This window comes from Vitis riparia, chromosome 3 (genome assembly GCF_004353265.1).
Source record: "Vitis riparia cultivar Riparia Gloire de Montpellier isolate 1030 chromosome 3, EGFV_Vit.rip_1.0, whole genome shotgun sequence".
Classification (NCBI taxonomy): Eukaryota; Viridiplantae; Streptophyta; class Magnoliopsida; order Vitales; family Vitaceae; genus Vitis; species Vitis riparia.
In genome coordinates this window covers 3348646-3367625 of record NC_048433.1, presented here as the reverse complement: position 1 = coordinate 3367625, position 18980 = coordinate 3348646, and the positions used below count along the sequence as shown (strand labels likewise).

Genomic DNA, 18980 nt, shown 5'->3' with positions numbered 1-18980 from the left:
TATGGTTAAGAGAAATATATGTATAAATTTTTTCAAAAACTTTTTCTTCAACGGAGTATCATAATAATAGCTGTGGGATCATTAATGCAATATTATCTACCAAACCCTTTTAAAATTCAAGCATTACTAACTGCATCCACACTACAACTACTCACATCCAATCCAAGAATCATGCACCAACAGATATTTCATGGCTGATGGGCCATTCGCAGGCTCACCAATTTCCATGGACAACAACACTGAATTAATTAAGAAAACGATACAACTCTCCAGAGAGAATGTTAAAAGGGAATAGTAAAACTTAATAGCTAGTTGGCAACGTATCAACCACTTGGAAGTTGGAACCTTTCAAATCCCTAACGTACATTCAATGTCAAAATTGACGTTTGTCATGCATCAGTCTATGAAAATGAAATCGGTTGCTAAATATTTCAGACATATTCCCCAGAGTTACCCCGTTCTTTTTCTTTTTCATGATTCAAGGGAAAACAAAGCAGCGGCATCAATCATTCTTACCATTTTTTAGATCAAACTCAACCTTAACTTTATCACCAATCTAACAGCATTACATGACTTCTAATGAAACAAAACTATTTTACATCTGAGATGGCATTCTTTGACAGTGGATGCCTGCTTGTATAATAACAGTATCTAACGAATAACATATACTGCCATGAAAGCCACAACCAGTCTATTATTTCTGGCAGTTTTATTTGGAGTTGAACTCAGGATCAGCTTCACTTATTCAATCTTAATCCCATCGATGGTTATATTCATACAGTTGACCCTTGGTACCAAGGTTACCCAGATGTTCTCATCTTCGTCTGCCTCCAAGTCTTGTAATAATTCAGAGATCGATCCCTAATTTGATACTACTCTTCCTCATTACTGGCCAAACACCATGAGGAAGGCTAACAAAGGTCCCTGCAAACGCTATGAACTCTGGAGCTACCTTTGATGTCTCATTAAGTACTGCATTCACAAACACATCAAACTTAACATAAATGTCCGCCTTGACCTCAATTCATACACAACCAAGACGACCTCTTCTTCTTTGAAATCTTTCTATTTCTTGCTCCTATGCTTCTGTGGCCTATGGACCTTTACTCTTATGGTGGTGTCGATATATGGTGACATTCATAACTAGTCACCATAAACATAGGGTGTCACTACAACATAGAGTCACATTCTCCACTAACACCATAGAGGGTACTAATTGATGACGTATTTGGAAGTAACATCAAAGCAGATAAATGGTGACTCATTCAGAAGTGACACCATATATTTCTAGTGATGATGGAATGTCACATTAAATGCATCATCTTTGAGTTATGATGTCACATTAAATGCATCACATTTGAGTTATGGTGTCACATCATTGTAAATTATTGTAGAAGATATTATTGGTTTTAGTTGTAGATTTTTGTAATGCTTATGAATTAATAAGATTAACCTGTTTATATTTTGTCCATAAATATAACAATCATATTATATTTAACTCATTTTTTTGTAATGTTTCTAGAATAACTCATAATACATTGATCATCTAATAATATTTGTATATCAAATGTTCACAAAAAGATAGTACATCCAACATATCAAACCCATCAAAACTAAAAAAGAAGAGTGAATATATACCAAAACATGATTTAGAAATATTAAAGATCCCAAGATTCATGTATACCTCCATTTTATAAGCATAAAACCGGCTAACTATAAAATGACATAAAAGTCCCATTTAAAAACCTAAATTTCTCAGTACCAATTAAAGTAACGTTTATGTCCTACAATGTATGACATAAGAGTTGCATTTAAAAACCCAAAATCTTGTTGTCTTCTTCTTTCTTTTTATTCTCCATTCCACCCTCCCAAGAGTGCATACTTGCATTTCATAATTTAATGAGTTTTATAGATTTTTATTGAAGAAAATAAACATGGATCGATGTTATCATAAATGAACAAATCTAAGAACTATTTTTTTTTCCAAACAAAAACATTATTCAAAGAATAAGCAATACTATACAATACCTATGGAAAAATTCATGTAGTAGCTAAGGGACTCACCATGCATGGTGATCATGATGCATCAACATGATTCATGATTAGTTGTAGCACAAAAGTAGCCCATTCTCCTCTAATTTTATCGAATTCTACTTGAGAATATGTTTTTTTTATCACCAAACTGAAATCAAATAAGAAAATAACATTAAAATGCATAACATTTGGAAGGCTAAAACTATGTACAATTTATTAAATAAGTAATACCTTTGAAGCAATAATTGTAGGATAAAAAATTATCTCTTTAATGAATCTCATAACAAAGTAGTCACATTTGAACCCTCCTTCTTGTCTTGGACACTAATTGATCAATTATAAAATAACATTAGTACTCATATATATAAACGGTGCAAATGCATAAGCTAATGTGTAAAGAAAAATTGTTGGATGTCACCTACACTAGTTGCCAAGATGGCTCCCTCTTAGATGTTTTCTTTGCAGATATTCGAAGAGTCCTATGTAAATAAGTTCAATGGGTACATTTTTAAAATAGGTAAATGTTATAGGTTTTAATATATATAAATAATAAAAAAAATGTGTTTGAGGTGAATGTATTTTTTTTTTAAAATAATACTATGAAAAATAATAAGAAGAACTTACATGTTTACGATATTCTTTAAGTCTTCACTTGGTTTGTGATGCATAGGGTCAAGATAGTGGACTGTCATTTTCCTTGGCTCAATCACTACCAAGATCCAATGAAAGCTAAAACATTAAAAACAAAAGTAGCATTTAATTAGAAATATAAATCAATCATAAAACCTCAAATTAAAGTATAATATTCGTCACTTACTTGGGGTTGTAGGGCATGAAAACATATTTAGCATCTTGGCACTCTATCAAGCGCTTTGACAACAATTGTGCTCTTTTCTCTATTTGAGGAGTACTAAAGCCTGCTCGTGATATTGTAAAAGGATTAACAAATTTAAATTATGATTCCTTTTTGGCAATATGTAGTTGATAATACATGTGCCTAATATTGTATCAAAACACCAAAAGAAAATTATCATTAGTCATATCCAATCTCGATCAACATGGGCAACTCATATTAAAAAAATAAAAACAAATGAAAATAAAAGGTGCACACCATAAATAGAAGGAGATGCAGTTTGATGACACCTCTAAAGATGAAATAATGTATTCACAATTCTCTCTAGATATATATGTTTGAAATTCAACACCAAATAGTGAAATGGGGAGTTGTATTGGGTATGTCTTGTCATTACTAAGACAACCATCCACAAATTTCTGAAAATTTTTAATGACTTAATGATTTTGAGGCTTAGATTTTCCAATAATTGTTATCTTCACTATCTTCTTCTTTTCTTTATCCAACACCTATGAAAAGGGAAGGAATGTTAGTAATATATACTCCTAAACAATAAAATATCAAGTTACAATCAAATTTACTATAGGCATAAAATGACATACTCGAGGATGTTCAGTTTCAAGTATGACAAGGCTTGTTGGCTAGTCAAGCTCAAAGCCAAATATTAAATTTAAGTACTAAAATTTTAATTTTTAAATACTAAAAGTTATAAGTAATAAAAACAAATAACTAATAAAAACAAAAGTTACAAGCTCACTTTTTGTAGTGAATTCACCTTTAAAAAAATTAAATTCTATTTAAAATAAAAATGTATGGTAATTTCAAAATCATTTTTGATGAAATAATTTTTTTTAAAATTACACTACCTCTACAAAATGCCTATCTATGAATGGATAGATTTTACCCTATACATGAACTTTCATAATCAAATTTAAGTATCTTAAATTTTTTTTAGATATGAGTAAAACTCTAATATATAAAATATTGTATACAATATTCTCACTAACATATACTACCTAAAATATTTTAAATAGGAAAAATAATCCATATATACCTCCGATAAAAAACTTACTGTAGGACCTCAGACGCTACCAACTCTCCTAAAAGTAATTGCTTGTAGGAAAGGCGCATACCCTAACCTTATAGCACATTCACCCAAGTGCCCACGACGAACACAAGGGGAGTTGATGGACGCGGCCAACCCTCCAATCTGCCAACAATCTCCCCCCCAGCGACACCCCTAGGGTTCGAACCCGTGACCTCAACTCTGATACCACTTGTAAGACCTCAGGCGCTACCAACTCTTCTAAAAGTAATTACTTGTAGGAAAAGCGAATACCCTAACCTTATAACGCATTCACCCAAGCGCCCACGACGAACGCAAGGGGAGTTGATGGACGCGGCCAACCCTTTGATCTGCCAACACTTACTATTTCATTTTATTTTAGTTATTTTTTTTTTAATAAGACAACAACAAAAAGGGATAGTTATGTCATGTCAATATGTTTATATGGTAGAAAGAAGGTAATTGATACAAGGCAACCAATTTATTGTATATTCTCTTTTGGTAAGGAATATTATGTGAAATATTCATTTATATTCTTTTGTGAAAATAGATTTTCATATACTAGATGAGAATTTAAAAATATTTCTATAAATTTTAATTTGTGCATATTCAAATATTAACCACGATCCTACTCTGGGATATACAAGGAAACTAGCGTGAGAAAATTTTCAATATTTCATTAGAATCTGTAGGGAGGGTTTGGCAACCATGAAACCAGAGAGAATATCCAAAGAAACTATCAAACCTTCCTTTCCAACCCCACATTCCCAAAGATGGTACAAGTTCTCCGTATTCGATCAAATGAGTTATGGCGTGTATATTCCCATCATCCTATTCTACACCAGCAATGGCGATGATAACCCAATTACCTTTTCCCATAGATTAAGTGGGCTCAAGAAATCCCTCTCTGAAACTCTAACTCGATACTATCCACTAGCTTGGAGGATTGGGGATGGTGGGAGTATTGTCTTCTCGGATCGGTCCTTTTGGGGTTGGATACTCTCAACGAAATTCTATATCTCATTCCCACTTAGATACAAATAGAAAAATCATTCTTTTTTTTTTCTCTCTCTCGTTTTTGAGAAAGGATGAAGATTATATGGCAGTATATTTCAACAAAATTTTGTACCTGTCATTCTCACACAAATACATATTAAAAATCATTCATTTTTTCTTGTTTTTCACATGTTTTTAAGGAATCGGCCATGTGTTTGGTTCAGATTAAAAATTGAATTAATCTACAAGTTTTTTCTTCTATGCTAGAAGTTTAAACCTAAGTTTTTCTTCCCTACAACTCAAGAAAACGCAGTTCACAAAAATCATAATACAAAGATGTTGAAACAATCAATATAATGACATTAATAAAAGAAAAAAGATGATAGATCTAAGAGATTTTGGGTTACCTGGGAGTCCACAAAGAGAAGAATGTCGGTTGTGAGCGTGTTGACTATAGGTGAGAGAAAAGGTAGAAGAAGATTATGATTTTATATATAGGATTTATATACTAAGATTTTTTGGATTGTGGGTGGCATATGGAAACAATGAGCTTTTTATATATTGTCTCTCATTATTAATCCTAAAAGTGGGCTCAATTGGGCTCATTAAGTTATAATACTTAAAAAAATTTATTTTATATGATGTCACTTCTCGAAAAATGACACTACAAATATAAAACTAATATCATCTAACCACCTTAATTGAATATTTTTTATCTGATGTGTCACATTTATTAATTATAAACCCTATGATGTCATTATTTTAAAAGTGACACCATAAATAGTGACACCATAAATTATTTTTGTAGTAGTGGTTTAACCATGGGGTCCAAAGGCTACTGATACAATGAGGCTGCTTGGAAGGGTTGATCAACCTTGCTCATCTTCTTAAAAAATGATGGGGATTAATGAGCACCTGATTGTGGCATTGCCCTTTTATTGGAGCAGCCTCACAAGGGCAATGCCACAATCAGTTCCCAGCATAACAATGATGAATCAACCTTCTATCGAAATCTCTTCAGCAATGCCACAATCAAGGACAAGCTTTTCTTCATTAATGCGGGTCCCAGCATAACAATGATGGGGATTAGTCCCTACCAAACCCTTTTACAATTCAAGCACTACTAATTGCATGCACACTACAACCAATCACATCCAATCCATGAATCACCAGCTAATATTTCACGGCTGCTGGGCCTTTTGCAGGCCACCAATTTCCATGGACAGCAACACTGAATTAATTGGGAAAATGATACAATCTATGAACCAACTCTCCAGAGAGATCGTTGGAAGGGAATAGTAAAACTTATTGGCCTCCTGCTGACAACTTATCATGTAAATGCATCAAACTACAAGATTTCCATTTCTCTTTTGACTGTTTGTTCCAGTTGTCTCACAGTCTATGAAAATGAAACCAGTTGATAAATATTTCAGGCATTTTCCCCAGAGCTAGCCTACTTGAATGGATATTTAAAGTTCTTTTTCTCTTCTTTTCTTTCTTTCCTTTTTTTTTTTTTTTTTTTTTCATAATTAATGAGAAAACTAAGCTAGCTGTTTCAATCATTCTTTTCATTTTTTTATCAGGCTCACCCTTAGCTTTATCACCAACCAAACTGCATTACATGACTTGTAATGGAACAGAAAGTTATTTTACATCTGAAATGGCATTCTTTTACAGTGGATGCCTGCTTGTATATTAACAGTATCTAACAAATAATATATACTGCCATGAAAGCCAAAACTAATCTATTATTTTTGACAGTTTTATTTGGAGTTGAACCCAAGATCAGGTTCACTTATTCAATGTATTCAATCCTAATCCCATCAATGGTTACATTCATACAGTCTTCAGCTCTTGGTATCAAGGTTACCCAGATGCTCTCATCTTCATCTGCCTCCAAGTCTTGTAATAATTCTGAGATCCCCAATTTAAGATTACTCTTCCTCCTCATTACTGGCCAAACACCAATAGGAATGTTAACAAAGGTCCCTGCAAACTCTCTGAACTCTGGACCAACCATTAATGTCTCATCAACTGCATTCACATACACATCAAACTTAACATAACTGTCCTCCTTGACCTCAATTCCATACACAACCATGACCTCTTCTTCTTTGAAATCTTTCTGTTTCTTGCTCCTATGCTTCTTTGGCCTATGGACCTTTACCCTTATGGTGGTGTCCAGAGTTCGACCATGGGGTCCAAAGTGTGCTGATAAGAAGGGGCTGCTTGGAAGTTCCTGGTTGTTCTCATGATCAAGGTCTCTCATTTTTAGTATGTCACGGGCAATCTTGGGAGGGACTGAAGGCGGAGGACGGGCGTTGAGCCATGGCAGCTCGACCTCCTCATAAGCATACCTGAGCCTTGTTATGTTGACAACATCCTGGAATTTGATCCTCACAAGCTGGCTTTTCTCATCATGGAAGAAAAAGTAAGAATCTAGCCATTCAGTGTCAGTGATCTCTGAATTGTAGTACTCCCCTTGGAGCCTCCTCCAAACTTCCCAAAGACGGTCTACATTCCCATGGTGTCCATAGAAGATGGGGTCCCTTCCAGCAGAGTAGAATGAGCCCATGTCCTCCCTTCCAGGATTCAAACCGGTACCGGTCCAATCGTGTAATGTATTATGAGGTGCAAGCTCTATGGTGCCGGGTCCTTCACAGAAGCCTCCCTCACCTCCCTTATAAGGACAACCCATGAAGAGTTCAGTCGTCTTCGCACCTGATACCATTTGGGTATACATCAGCGCCATGTTGATCTTTATCTGCTCCTCAGGTCCCAATCCTTTCTCCTGTAAATTGTAGTTCAAGTCCACAACTTGGGGTGGAAGATGAGAATTCTCCCGATCAGTATCAACTAATGAACCAGTCACGTACATTTCAGGGATCACCATGCCATCAGGGTTGTCCCAGTTCCAAAACGGCAAAGCAAAACTGTCATCTCCGATCAGACTCCCGAGGATTCGCTCATGGAAGTAGAGCATCATTCTGTGCCAGGGAAAGAACAGCCATGATCTGTGGACATGAAGAGGAATATCTGAGTTTTTCTGCTTATAGGCGCCGGTGCAGTAAATACAATGGAGGTTCGCTTGGCGAAGGAAGCTCCTTGGATCATCATAAGGAAGGGATTTCATTATTGATACGGCGTTTCTGTACTTGGCTATGTAGTCATCATCAACGAGATGGGCCGCCCGGCGCAGGCGTAAAGGCGAGGAGGGATCGGGGAACTGGAAATCGATGAAGGGCTCTTCTGATTCGGGTTTTGGAGGGCAGCAGTACACGGAGAGACCAGGCAGAGGAACAGATTCATGGCACGTTGTTAAGTTAGGAGAAACAACATTCTTTGCATGTTTCTTTGCATCAACATCATGGTGTTGTGGGGAAATTTCTCCGACTGATATGCCCAGAATCATGTTCTTGAGATCCCTGAACTCATGGAAACCAAAGCCATGATCAGTCAAATGAACTCAGAATCTTGATCTTGTGGGAATGAAAATTTTGGAATGTTTCAGAGAAGACAAAAATAATCTTTCAGGAGCTTTAAAAAACCTTCTAGATGTTTTTTTTTTTTTTAATTTAATTAAAGGATGTTTTAAGCTGTAAATTTTGTAACTTATTTTTCATATTTTCAAATATTTTTAAAAAAATTTATTTTATATTTCGTTTTAATCTTTCTTTGTTCACATTATATATATATATATATATATATATATATATATATATATATATATATAATATAATAAAAAATTAAATAAAACCTATAAAAATGAATTATCAAAATCTTACCAAGAATAGTCCAAAATAATTATTTGGTACTACGTGGTACCATAAAATTCTCCTAAAGATAATATCTAACCTTAAATACATTTCAACCGCATCTATAGGTATTGGTATTGACGGGAAATTTATTTGGAAAAGTCCATAGTCGTGGCCACCCTTATATTATCTTTTACTTGTGTTACCTATAGCCACACTTTCTCATGGTCAAATTTCACGAAGAAATGAAGTCTTTTTATAGGTATGATTAATTTTTTAGGTTATGTTTGGTCTCGAAAAATATTAAAAAAAAAAAAAAATGTAAAAAAAAAATTATTTTCTTATATTTGATTACCCTGTAAAAAATAAAAATATATATATAATTACAATTGGTAAAAAACTTATATATTTTTAAATTATTTAATCTTTATATCAATGAATTAAAATAAGTAAAATAAATTGAAGTAGTAAATAAAAATAATTTATTTAACTTTTAACATATTTTTTATTTTTATTTTTATATTTTTTAATTTTATTTATTTTTTTATAATGTATTTTGAGTAATAATTGAAAATATGAACATTGTAGATAAATTCATAATACTTTTACATAAAATAGAAAAAATTGTTTCCTATATTTGTGTTCAAAACATAATTTTGTTTTTGAAAAACAATTTACAACTTTCCTTTTAAGAACTATCATCAAAACTGTTTTTTAAGATCTTCCAGAAGACTCAATTATAAATCCAGCAAAGGCCAACTAGCCAACAGCCAAGATTGAAGTAAGAAAAAAGAGAAAGAAAACATACCCCATAAATGCATACTGGTCTTCAGAAACACCATGGATGTAAACCCTCACAGACAAACACAACATGAGGGTTAAGGTGACACCAAAACCCCATCTTCTTGCTTCCCTGTTTAAGAGACCACATCCTACTTCCATAATCCCCCACTTTCTCAGCTCCCAAACACCTCCTCCCCTAAAAGTGACATGTGCCTGATTTGATCCTGATGGTTCTAGGTTCTAACTTATGTAACATGAACAAACTGAACAAGAAAGAAACCACAGTGAGGAAGATGCAAACGAAGACTGAGTATGCATGCCTGAAGTTCACTCCTGATGCTCTCTCTTTGAATAAGATCAGGAAATATGTAAGGGGCCCATGTCTTTAATGATTATTATCCTCCTGAGTCGTGACTCATTTCGATACTGTGTGATAGTGAATGGCATCCAGTGTATCTCACTCAAGTTCCTATCTTAGGTTAAATTGAGATTTGAGAGTAGGGGTTCATGACATATATACATGTTGAATTCTCAGCCATACACAACAACTCTTGCCTCTTTAACTGCCATGGCTCTGTCAGGACAGTTGAACTTTTTTTCAAGGCAATAAATTCAGGACAGACCAGAGACACAGCATTCCTGACCCTGCATGAACAAAATAAGAGAATTGTTGACTTCTTTGTAAGAGAGTCTAGACATCAAAAGAGACTTTACAAAGAAAAAAACGACAATGTTCACAGAGAATAAGTCACATGTGACTCTCGATTGATCTTCGAAATCAAGAAAACGTTATTACCGTCTTTCAAATTACGATCAAGGTGAAAGAATTAAAGGGATATGTTTTTTTGTAAAGAATATTAGTACGAAGATTATACCCATAATTTTATCAATTTTAATAAAATCTTTGTTTAACATTTTTTTTTTATTGTTTTGCTTTAAATTGCAGGACATTCATGAAATTTGTCCGTAGTTGATTTTTCTTTTCTCTTAATGACCCGTCCAGAGAAATGGGCTTGAATTAGGGAAGATGTGTTTCAATCTCCACCATTTTCTCTCTCTCTTAAATGAATGGTAACTGTTCAAAAGCAAGCGTGATTGCCTTCAAACAGTTCTGAAACTGGTGCATCTTAGCAAGGATGGACCACCCACACATGAATAATTCAAAACCAAAAGCATATTTTTGGTGAAGTGATAGCATGAGGAACGAGTTTGAGAATAATCATTCATTTGGCCATTGCAGATTTTGAGCCCACATTCAATCAATGACAATTCTAGCATTGAATTTGGCTTCCTTTCTGATTAGCCATGTCGCCTTCCTTTTCCACACCAAGCAGCCTAAAAGATTAATAACCTAAAAGAACAAAACTCTTTTTGATAATTGTTTTCGAAAACTGTTTTAAAAAACAGTTTTAAACAGTCAGCACTGAAAGCAATTTTGTCTACAAGCATGTGATACTATAGTTCTTAACCAGCCTGGCACACCAACTTTCCTCCACCGAAAGCAAGATTCATCTGCCAGTCAATTTTACTATTTACTATTCATTCATGGATGGTTACTATTTACCATTGGAGTCAAAAGTTGCATAGTGACTTATCGTCCACTATGTACTGTTTTTTATTCTTTTTTTCAGTTATTTAAGGAGGTTTGATCCTTAGTTGTAAACACAATTGAATTTTCACTCTTCTTCCCGTCTTAAGTTCTCCCTTCTCTCCTCTTCCTCTCTCATTATGTAAGCTCTTAAGCCCAAAAGCTTTCTTCAAAGCTTTTCCTGGCCTTTCCCATCGTAAGAAATTTCATCTCCTTGTTTCTCCTAATATGTATATTTTTTTTTAAGTTATGTAATATAAAGTTTTATATTTCTTTTCTGTAAATTTCTTTATTAAATATCCTGTGTATTTTATTTTAATTCTTAGCATAATTCATGTTTTCATTGCATATTACCTCATCGTGAGTGTCTATGGTATCAAAGTCATAAGAAGTGTTGTATATTTGAAGAGCTTATTTTGATTTCCTTATAGGAGGAAGGATACCCTCACAGTCTTCTTCGTTATCCGGAAGGTAATTTGATGTAGAATCATCTGATTCAGAATAAAAGTAATCTTGGGAAAAACTTGCTTTTGCTAAGAATTTTCTAAACAATTTTCGAAAATTGTTTTATAATAAATATTTTGTTATTTATTTGAAAATTTAAAATATTTAACTTGTTTTTGTTGTCTTTAAATATATTTTAAAACTAATTTTTATAATGCTTTATTTTAATCCTTCTTTATTCTTTATGTTTGTACAATTTTTAAAATAAACCTCAACAAACAAATGAAAACAGTTAAAAAATATTTTCAAAAAACAACATTTTTTTTGTTTTTAAGAATATAAACCATTTTCTATTTTATAGTTATCAAACTTGTTTTCCTTTTTTCTTTTTTGGGACAACAAAAAACTATTTTGGAAAACAATTATATAGCCAAACTCATTTGAATGTAGTGGACAACAACGGGCCAAGAATTGATGTGTATTCGAATCATTCGATACACTTTATTGTTGTTGTGATATATATTTATATATATATATATATATAGTATCAAATATAACTCTAGAAAGATTAAAAGTAATTAGAATTGTAATTGTACATACTTGTAAAGAACTCATATGTGACAATGGTATGATAATATGATATGTTACATAGATTGTTACTAGTACTCACTTTTTTAATCTTAAACCAAATTGTAAAGGTGGTTCAATGCAAATTTGGGCTTGGTTGTGCTAGAGAACTAGAAGATAAGACTGTTTCTCCCTCATCATCATTTAATATTTTTTTCAAATGTTTTAGAAGAAAATGCAAAAAAATACTTGGTTAAAAGAGTTGAAATAATCCCTAAATTGTGAATATTACTCTTCTCATGTTTTTACTTAAAAAATAATTCATTTTTTACATAAATACTCTTTTGCCATTTCAAATATTTACTTGTAGGCTTTCAAAGAAAAAAGTTATTTTTACAAGAAAATAATAAGGACGTTTTATCAACAAAAAAAAAAAAAAAAAATTGGTTAAATTTCAAAAATTAAGTTTTGACCATCTTAATCAAATAACCCAAAATACAAAACCTCTTGATTCTTGACCAATCTTTATAGGTAGGAAAATTGTGCCAACAGAGCAAACACTATCACAAACTCTATAAGAGAAGAAAAGGAAACAGATGGAAACAGATTGAGAAATCCAAAAACACTCATTGATAAATCAAAGAAAAAGAATAGAACCAAGAGTACTTTTGTTCAGAGCTTGAGCAAATCCCTGAGTTTCCACTTCATTTACAGTATAAGAATGGAAAATGACAAAACCACACAACAAAATCTCAGTTGTTATCAAGCAATATGGGAAAAGCAGACATCTATATGTGTATCCATGTATATATATACCAGACCCCCTCCTCTCTGAAAAACCCAGTAAGACAGAGATATGATTGTTCAATTCTTCAAGAAAGTCAAAATCAGGCATATCAATATCAAGACAAAGATGAGAGCTCCAAGACAATAAGTCCATTTCATCGACCTTTTCTTTAACTGCTTAGCAGAATCAAGCTTCTTTGTCCCCTCACTGATGTAATCTCCAGCCTGAGCCACATTCTGCTCGATATCATTGACCTCTTCCCCTTGTCTCTCAACCAAAACAGCCATGTCCAGAAAAACTTGATGGAGCTCTGTCAAGCTTCTCTGTATCTCCTTCAGAGCCTCATGCCTCTCCTGATTCTCCATTACCAAATCTGCCTTCCCATCAAAAACATTCACTTGCCCACCTCCCAAAATCATCTTCTCTACGACTTCCTCACTGGGTTCCTCTCCAGTGGCATTGAAGTACCTCCTCTTGAGACATTCTTTGTGGTCTTTCACAATCTGGTCTCTCAAGGACTGAAAATCATTCATCATGTCTCTTAGCTTAATTCTCAACCCATTTGTCACTGACATTCTGGTTCTATCAATTGGGCTTCCTTCCTTGTAAGCAGCTGATATACTGCGATTATCGATATTGGATTGATCAAGTGATCCCAATCTTGCTTTGATATTTTTCGCCTTTCGAAGAATAGTTACCATGTCTGAGTTTATTCGGTCTCTGAGCCCTCGAAGAACTTTAGCACTGTGCGTAGATTTTGACTCTTCATTTAGGTCTTGTAGGTCTAGAAGGAGATTGACGATCTCTTCCATATCTGTCTTGATTGCACCCACTTCTTCGAAGAAGTTAGTAAGGTTGTGTTCATCTGTTGGGTCGAGTTTTCCCATCTCGATGTCTGGCTCAGATTCGAGATCTTTCATGGCCTGTTTCTTCAATTCAACATAACTGAGGAACGATTTTGTCATAAGATCATTCATCTTGACAGATGTTTGTGAATACCCACCTGGAAATTAATCTGAAATCGTCAGTTTCTTAGAACGTTCATCGAATTTGAAATAAAAAATGAGAAAATTCAAATTGGTAAAACGAAAAATCTCATATGGAGAAACATAGATTTGAATAGTGAAACAGAGAAGTTAAATAGAAGATACCACAGATTCGGTCAAGATGAAGGAAAAGTGATGGGGTTGTACTGATGCTGGTATTTCTTTGATAAATGGGATTATGATTTCTCCAACAAGGGATCTGAAACCAGAGGGATTAATCATTCAAAGCAGTTGAATCAAAGACAGAGATCAATCTTGGTTCTGTTTTTGGTTCTCAAGAAAACTGAGGAAAAGAAAATGACATTGAAATTTCGCATCGTCAGTTGTTTGACGGGAAAAAAAATATGAAAACCAAAATCCTATTTCAAGCATCCAAAACAACACAACATCATGACACAATTTTCTTCAATTTTCTCATCAACCAAACAAAGGTCAAGAAAAACAAAAATGAGTCTTCGAGAAAATGAAAATAGATGCACACCAACCATCACAATATCTTTACATCTTCAAAACCCAATGATTGATCAGAGAAAAAAAAAATCCAAAGAAACAACCGAATAAATTAGGAACAATACAAACCTTGAAGAAATCGAATGAGTGCCCTCAAAGATCTTTTCTCCGAGATGGAGCTTTGAAACGTCGAAGATCGATGGGAAGGTTGAGAGCTCTGAGCTCGGAGCTTTGAAGGGATTCAGAATGAAGAGAGAGACTGCAACTTATAAAGATTAGGGCGATTGCTACCGTTATGTTTTCTTCTTGGTTTCAAATTTCAAATTTGAGACCTCCGTGAAAGGACCGTTATATTAGGGCGTTCGTTTTGTCCACGTGGCATGTTAGTCAATGCACTTATTTCAGATTTTCCCATTCTCTTTTTATTTATCTGTTTGTATTCTTAAAAAAAATTAATGTGAAGGGAAAAAGAATTAATTCCCAAAGCATCATGAAAAATATGAATTATTTGAAAATAGCTATAATATTCGCTTCTTTATTCTTCCAAAGAAAATAAATAAAGTAAAAAAAAAATCAGATTAAATTTTCTTATTTATTTAATTTAAAGCGTTTTTCACGGGAATTTTCAACACTATTATTTTTTAAAGTGTTTTTTAAATTTTTTTCAAACGCTTTTTTGTTTTCAAAAACAATGTTTATTTATTTATTTATTTTAATTTTGCTTCCTAAAATCACTTTCATACTCAAGTCTCGGCTTCTTGTTTCCTGTGAAGAGGTCTGCAACTGGAGTGGAAGATGGGAAAGAGCAGAGTACTGATAATCGGAGCAACCGGAAATCTAGGGCACCAACTCGCCAAAGCCAGCCTCCAATCTTCACATCCAACCTTCGCTCTCGTCAGAGACTCTGCTTTCTCTCATCCTCACAAGCGCCAAATCCTCCAAACCCTCTCCGACGCCGGAGCCACTCTTCTTGAGGTCTCTCCTTTTCAGTCTCTCTCGCATTTCCGTCTTGGGCCTCAATTATTGAATTGTTGTTTGTTTGAATTATAGGGTTCGATTGAAGATGAATCGAGCCTCGTTGAAGCGATGAAGCAAGTGGATGTAGTGATTTGCGCTGTTTCCTCCAAGCAGGTTCTGGATCAGAAGCCTGTTATTAAAGCTATCAAACGAGCTGGTTGCATCAAGGTCATTTTTCTCTGCTTTTTGGTGATTCTGGAGACTCTGGCAGAGATTTTAGGTAGAGATTCAATAGTGTTATCATTTTATTTCGTTGTGCACAGACAGCGTGATGCTTGCGGCAAAAAGAATAGGAAAATTGCACAGCTTCTAAAGAAAAGAAAATTGCACAAACCCTTTTCTAGGTCAAACTTGTTGATATGTTGAATTTTTGGTTAGAAAAGATAATAAATAAAGATCAATTGAAACGGAGAGAGAGAGAGAGATAAGATTTATTAACAATGAAAAATTGAAACTACGCGAAGGAGAAGAATCACATCACATGAACAAACAAATTTTCTTAGGGAGAGGGTTCTTTACATTGCTCTTGGTTGATGACATAGGTGAAAATGGCTGTTTTTTTCCTCAATTAGCTGCCATCATTTGTAGTACACAGTTTGGTTGCTGGTAAAATCTCGGAAGCATCATATATGGTGGAAGCTTTTAGTCAAATTCATTGATCATCATTGTGGGGGAGGGGTAATAGGTAACAGGGAGATGTTCATATGGGGAATTCTGTATTTTACGAATTTACTTCCTTAGATTGGACTAAATTTGAACTTGTTGACTTCTGTATTTTACATATCTACTGAGATGGAGGAAGATTCTGTTGTCCACTAAAGACTAAACTAATAAATAAATAGTACCAGGATTGTCTAAGTATAAGATTAAAATAAGTATGAATGAAGCTCATATTGATTGTTTGTATTTTATGTACATGTGTGTAGGCATGGAAACTGGTCCCATTGTTATACTAATAAATAATACTGGAATTATGTGCAAGATTAGACTAAGTATGAATGAAACTTCTATTGATTATTTGTATTTTTTGTTTGTGTGAGAGACTGAGACTGGTCCTCTTGTCTACTAAGGTGATAATACTAATAAATTGTTGAAGATGTTGTCTTGATTATGTTGAAGATTGTGCTGACTTCCCTGATTATGACTTCCTTTCAAGATTGTGTACAAATTGTATTTTAATTAGTTGCCTTTTATATATAGATGACCCTAGAAATTAATTTCGTGAAATTAGCATAATCTTGGAAAATAAGTGTCCAGCTTTACCTATTCATGTACATTTTTTTCATATATGGAGTACACAATTTTTCTGAAGCATTTTCTTCTTCATAATTAATACTGAAATTGCCTGTGTAGATTGGACATGTGAATGAAACTTCTATTTACTATTTTTGTATTGGGTGTGTGGGAGATAGGGAGAGAGAGAGAGAGAGAGAGTTGTCCAATAATGTGCTAATATTAATAAATTTGAATTTATGCAGAAGTTCATTCCCTCAGAATTTGGACTCGATCCAGAAAAAACTCAAATGTCTGATTTGGACCATGGGTTTTATTCAAGGAAAGCTGAAATTCGGCATCTTATAGAAGCTGAAGGCATACCCTATACCTGCATCTCATGCAATTTCTTCATGAACTATTTACTTCCATCACTAGTTCAATTGGGTGCAAAGACCCCTCCCATGGATAAGGTCACCATTTTTGGGAATGGAAATGTTAAAGGTGTGGTTAGTCAACATATGGCTCAACTCCATCTTCTTATTTTAGCCTGCTAGTGAGTTGTAATTTTACTTAGGAGTCAAGGAGATTTGGTAATTGATGGTATTATATGGGGTCCTTCTCTGCAGGTGTCTTTGTGAAGCAAAGTGACATTGCTGCCTTCACCATTAGTGCAGTGGATGATCCGCGAACTCTGAATAAGGTGGTGTATCTGAGGCCACCAGGAAATGTTTACTCCATGAACGAGCTGGTTGAGCTTTGGGAAAGTAAGATTGGAAAAAAGCTTGAGAAGGTTTATGTAACAGAAGAGGAGCTTCTTAAGAAAATTAAAGGTATGCTAGAAATATAAAAAGAAGTTTAATGAATGGAAAAAAAAAAGTAATTGGATTTAAATATGAAGAATTTTATAGTTGCCTTTTGCCTTCTGACGTTAGAAAAAACAGGGGTAAGATAAGCTAGTAGCAAAGTTCTTGTAAGTATCAAGTTCAATTCTGAATTCCACATCTTTGTGCAGAATTTGTTGTAACTTCTGCAAATTCTGGAATTTTCTTTTCAAATAGAACCTATTGGTTCCAGACAATGGAATTCAAATTTTCTGAGCAAATCCCTTTCTTCCCCCCCTAAATGCCCTCTGTCTGAAACCCAGTGGAAGTATCTCTTAGAGCCATTTACCATTTATTGCCAAAATGAAGCTCCATAAAGTATTTGGAAATTACCTCGAGCATGATTCAGCTTTAATTTGCTTAGATACACCAAATTCACCTATGGTAGAGGGAATGGTCATTCATGAAGTCCTCATATAGGTATTTTCATAAATGGTATTGCAACTTGAGAGCAAAAAATAAACTTGTTAAATGCTGTGACAACAAAGTGGAACAGTTTCATTTTCATGCTACATTTTAAAAATAGCTTTTCTTATTTTGTTATGCCCTAAATTATGTTGGCAATTATACCGAGCATCAATATCTTAATTTGAAGCTGGTACTTGCCCTATATTTAGGCATTGCTGAAGAAGAACACAGCCCCTTCCTTAGCAGTGCTTAACATAGATTCAATTTCATTTTGTGATTGAAAAATTGTTTATATTTCTAAGACTGTTGGGACATGGGGTTGGGTTAGTATCTCCATCTTTAGGCAGTGAAAAGGAAAGATACTCTTGAGACTTTTTCATGGCAAAAATGTGTTATTTCTTATTCCATTTGGTTTCTTATTGGTCAAGTTCTGGAATGAGAGAAATAGAATGCCTCTCTCTTTCTGTCATTTTGCTTGAACCATTCTGGCTGTCCTATATTATACCTAGTTTGAAGTTCTGTACTAAATATTTGTGGCTTATTTGCATGCCAGAGACTCCATTTCCAGACAACATGGATATGGTATTTATATATTCGGCTTTCGTGAAGGGAGACCAGACATATTTTGATATTGAGGCATCCGGTGGAGTTGATGGGACACAACTGTATCCACACCAGAAATATACTACAATCAGCGAATATTTAGACACCCTCCTGGAAGAAAAGTAACCTCTGTTCTTCATAAACATAACCTCTGTTCTTCATAAACTAGTCCTTAATTATTTCCTCACTTCTTTATGGATCGACAAGAAACTTCTAAATTCAAATTAAACACTGTAAACTTGAACAACTTCTTGAGTTGCATGTATCTGTTGGTAGAGCTGAAGGACAGATGGATTGCAAATGGATTTTGTTTAGGGCAGTTATTATTTTTGAAGTTGTGGAGAGATTCAGAAATGGTGATAGATGCCTTCAATGAGCAGAAAGTTACCCTCTGCAACTGCAATTAATTTTATAAATGGCATGGAAATGAATATGGAATATGCATATTTCTGATAATGCTCATCTCTCCATGTCTCTTTTGGCCTTC

At 34.1% G+C, this 18980-nt stretch overlaps 3 protein-coding genes across 6 annotated transcripts; 1 reads left to right on the top strand and 2 right to left on the bottom strand.

Moving 5' to 3' along the window:
- Positions 1-6603: 6603 nt before the first annotated feature.
- On the bottom strand, positions 6604-9797 carry LOC117910836 (polyphenol oxidase I, chloroplastic-like). The gene is made up of 2 exons (XM_034825011.1): positions 9513-9797; positions 6604-8374 (listed from the first exon to the last, which is right to left on the bottom strand). The coding sequence occupies exons 1-2, from the start codon at positions 9644-9646 to the stop codon at positions 6745-6747; spliced, it is 1764 nt and encodes a 587-aa protein (XP_034680902.1). The 5' UTR covers positions 9647-9797; the 3' UTR covers positions 6604-6744.
- A 2896-nt stretch (positions 9798-12693) lies between these two features.
- On the bottom strand, positions 12694-14622 carry LOC117910839 (syntaxin-112-like). Of its 3 annotated transcripts, XM_034825014.1 has the most exons (3): positions 14499-14622; positions 14025-14118; positions 12694-13876 (listed from the first exon to the last, which is right to left on the bottom strand). In XM_034825014.1, exon 3 carries the CDS (start codon positions 13848-13850, stop codon positions 12951-12953), a length of 900 nt encoding a protein of 299 aa, XP_034680905.1. In that variant the 5' UTR covers positions 13851-13876; positions 14025-14118; positions 14499-14622; the 3' UTR covers positions 12694-12950. The 3 variants fall into 3 exon arrangements, with proteins under 3 accessions (XP_034680905.1, XP_034680907.1, XP_034680906.1); XM_034825016.1 differs by lacking the exon at positions 14025-14118; XM_034825015.1 differs by lacking the exon at positions 14499-14622 and having other exon boundaries at positions 14025-14491.
- Positions 14623-15116: 494 nt separating this feature from the next.
- LOC117910623 (probable pinoresinol-lariciresinol reductase 3) lies at positions 15117-18980 on the top strand. 2 transcript variants are annotated; one of them, XM_034824719.1, is made up of 5 exons: positions 15117-15344; positions 15420-15554; positions 16865-17102; positions 17228-17431; positions 18444-18980. In XM_034824719.1, exons 1-5 carry the CDS (start codon positions 15165-15167, stop codon positions 18617-18619), a joined length of 933 nt encoding a protein of 310 aa, XP_034680610.1. In that variant the 5' UTR covers positions 15117-15164; the 3' UTR covers positions 18620-18980. The 2 variants fall into 2 exon arrangements, with proteins under 2 accessions (XP_034680610.1, XP_034680619.1); XM_034824728.1 differs by lacking the exon at positions 16865-17102 and having other exon boundaries at positions 15420-15606.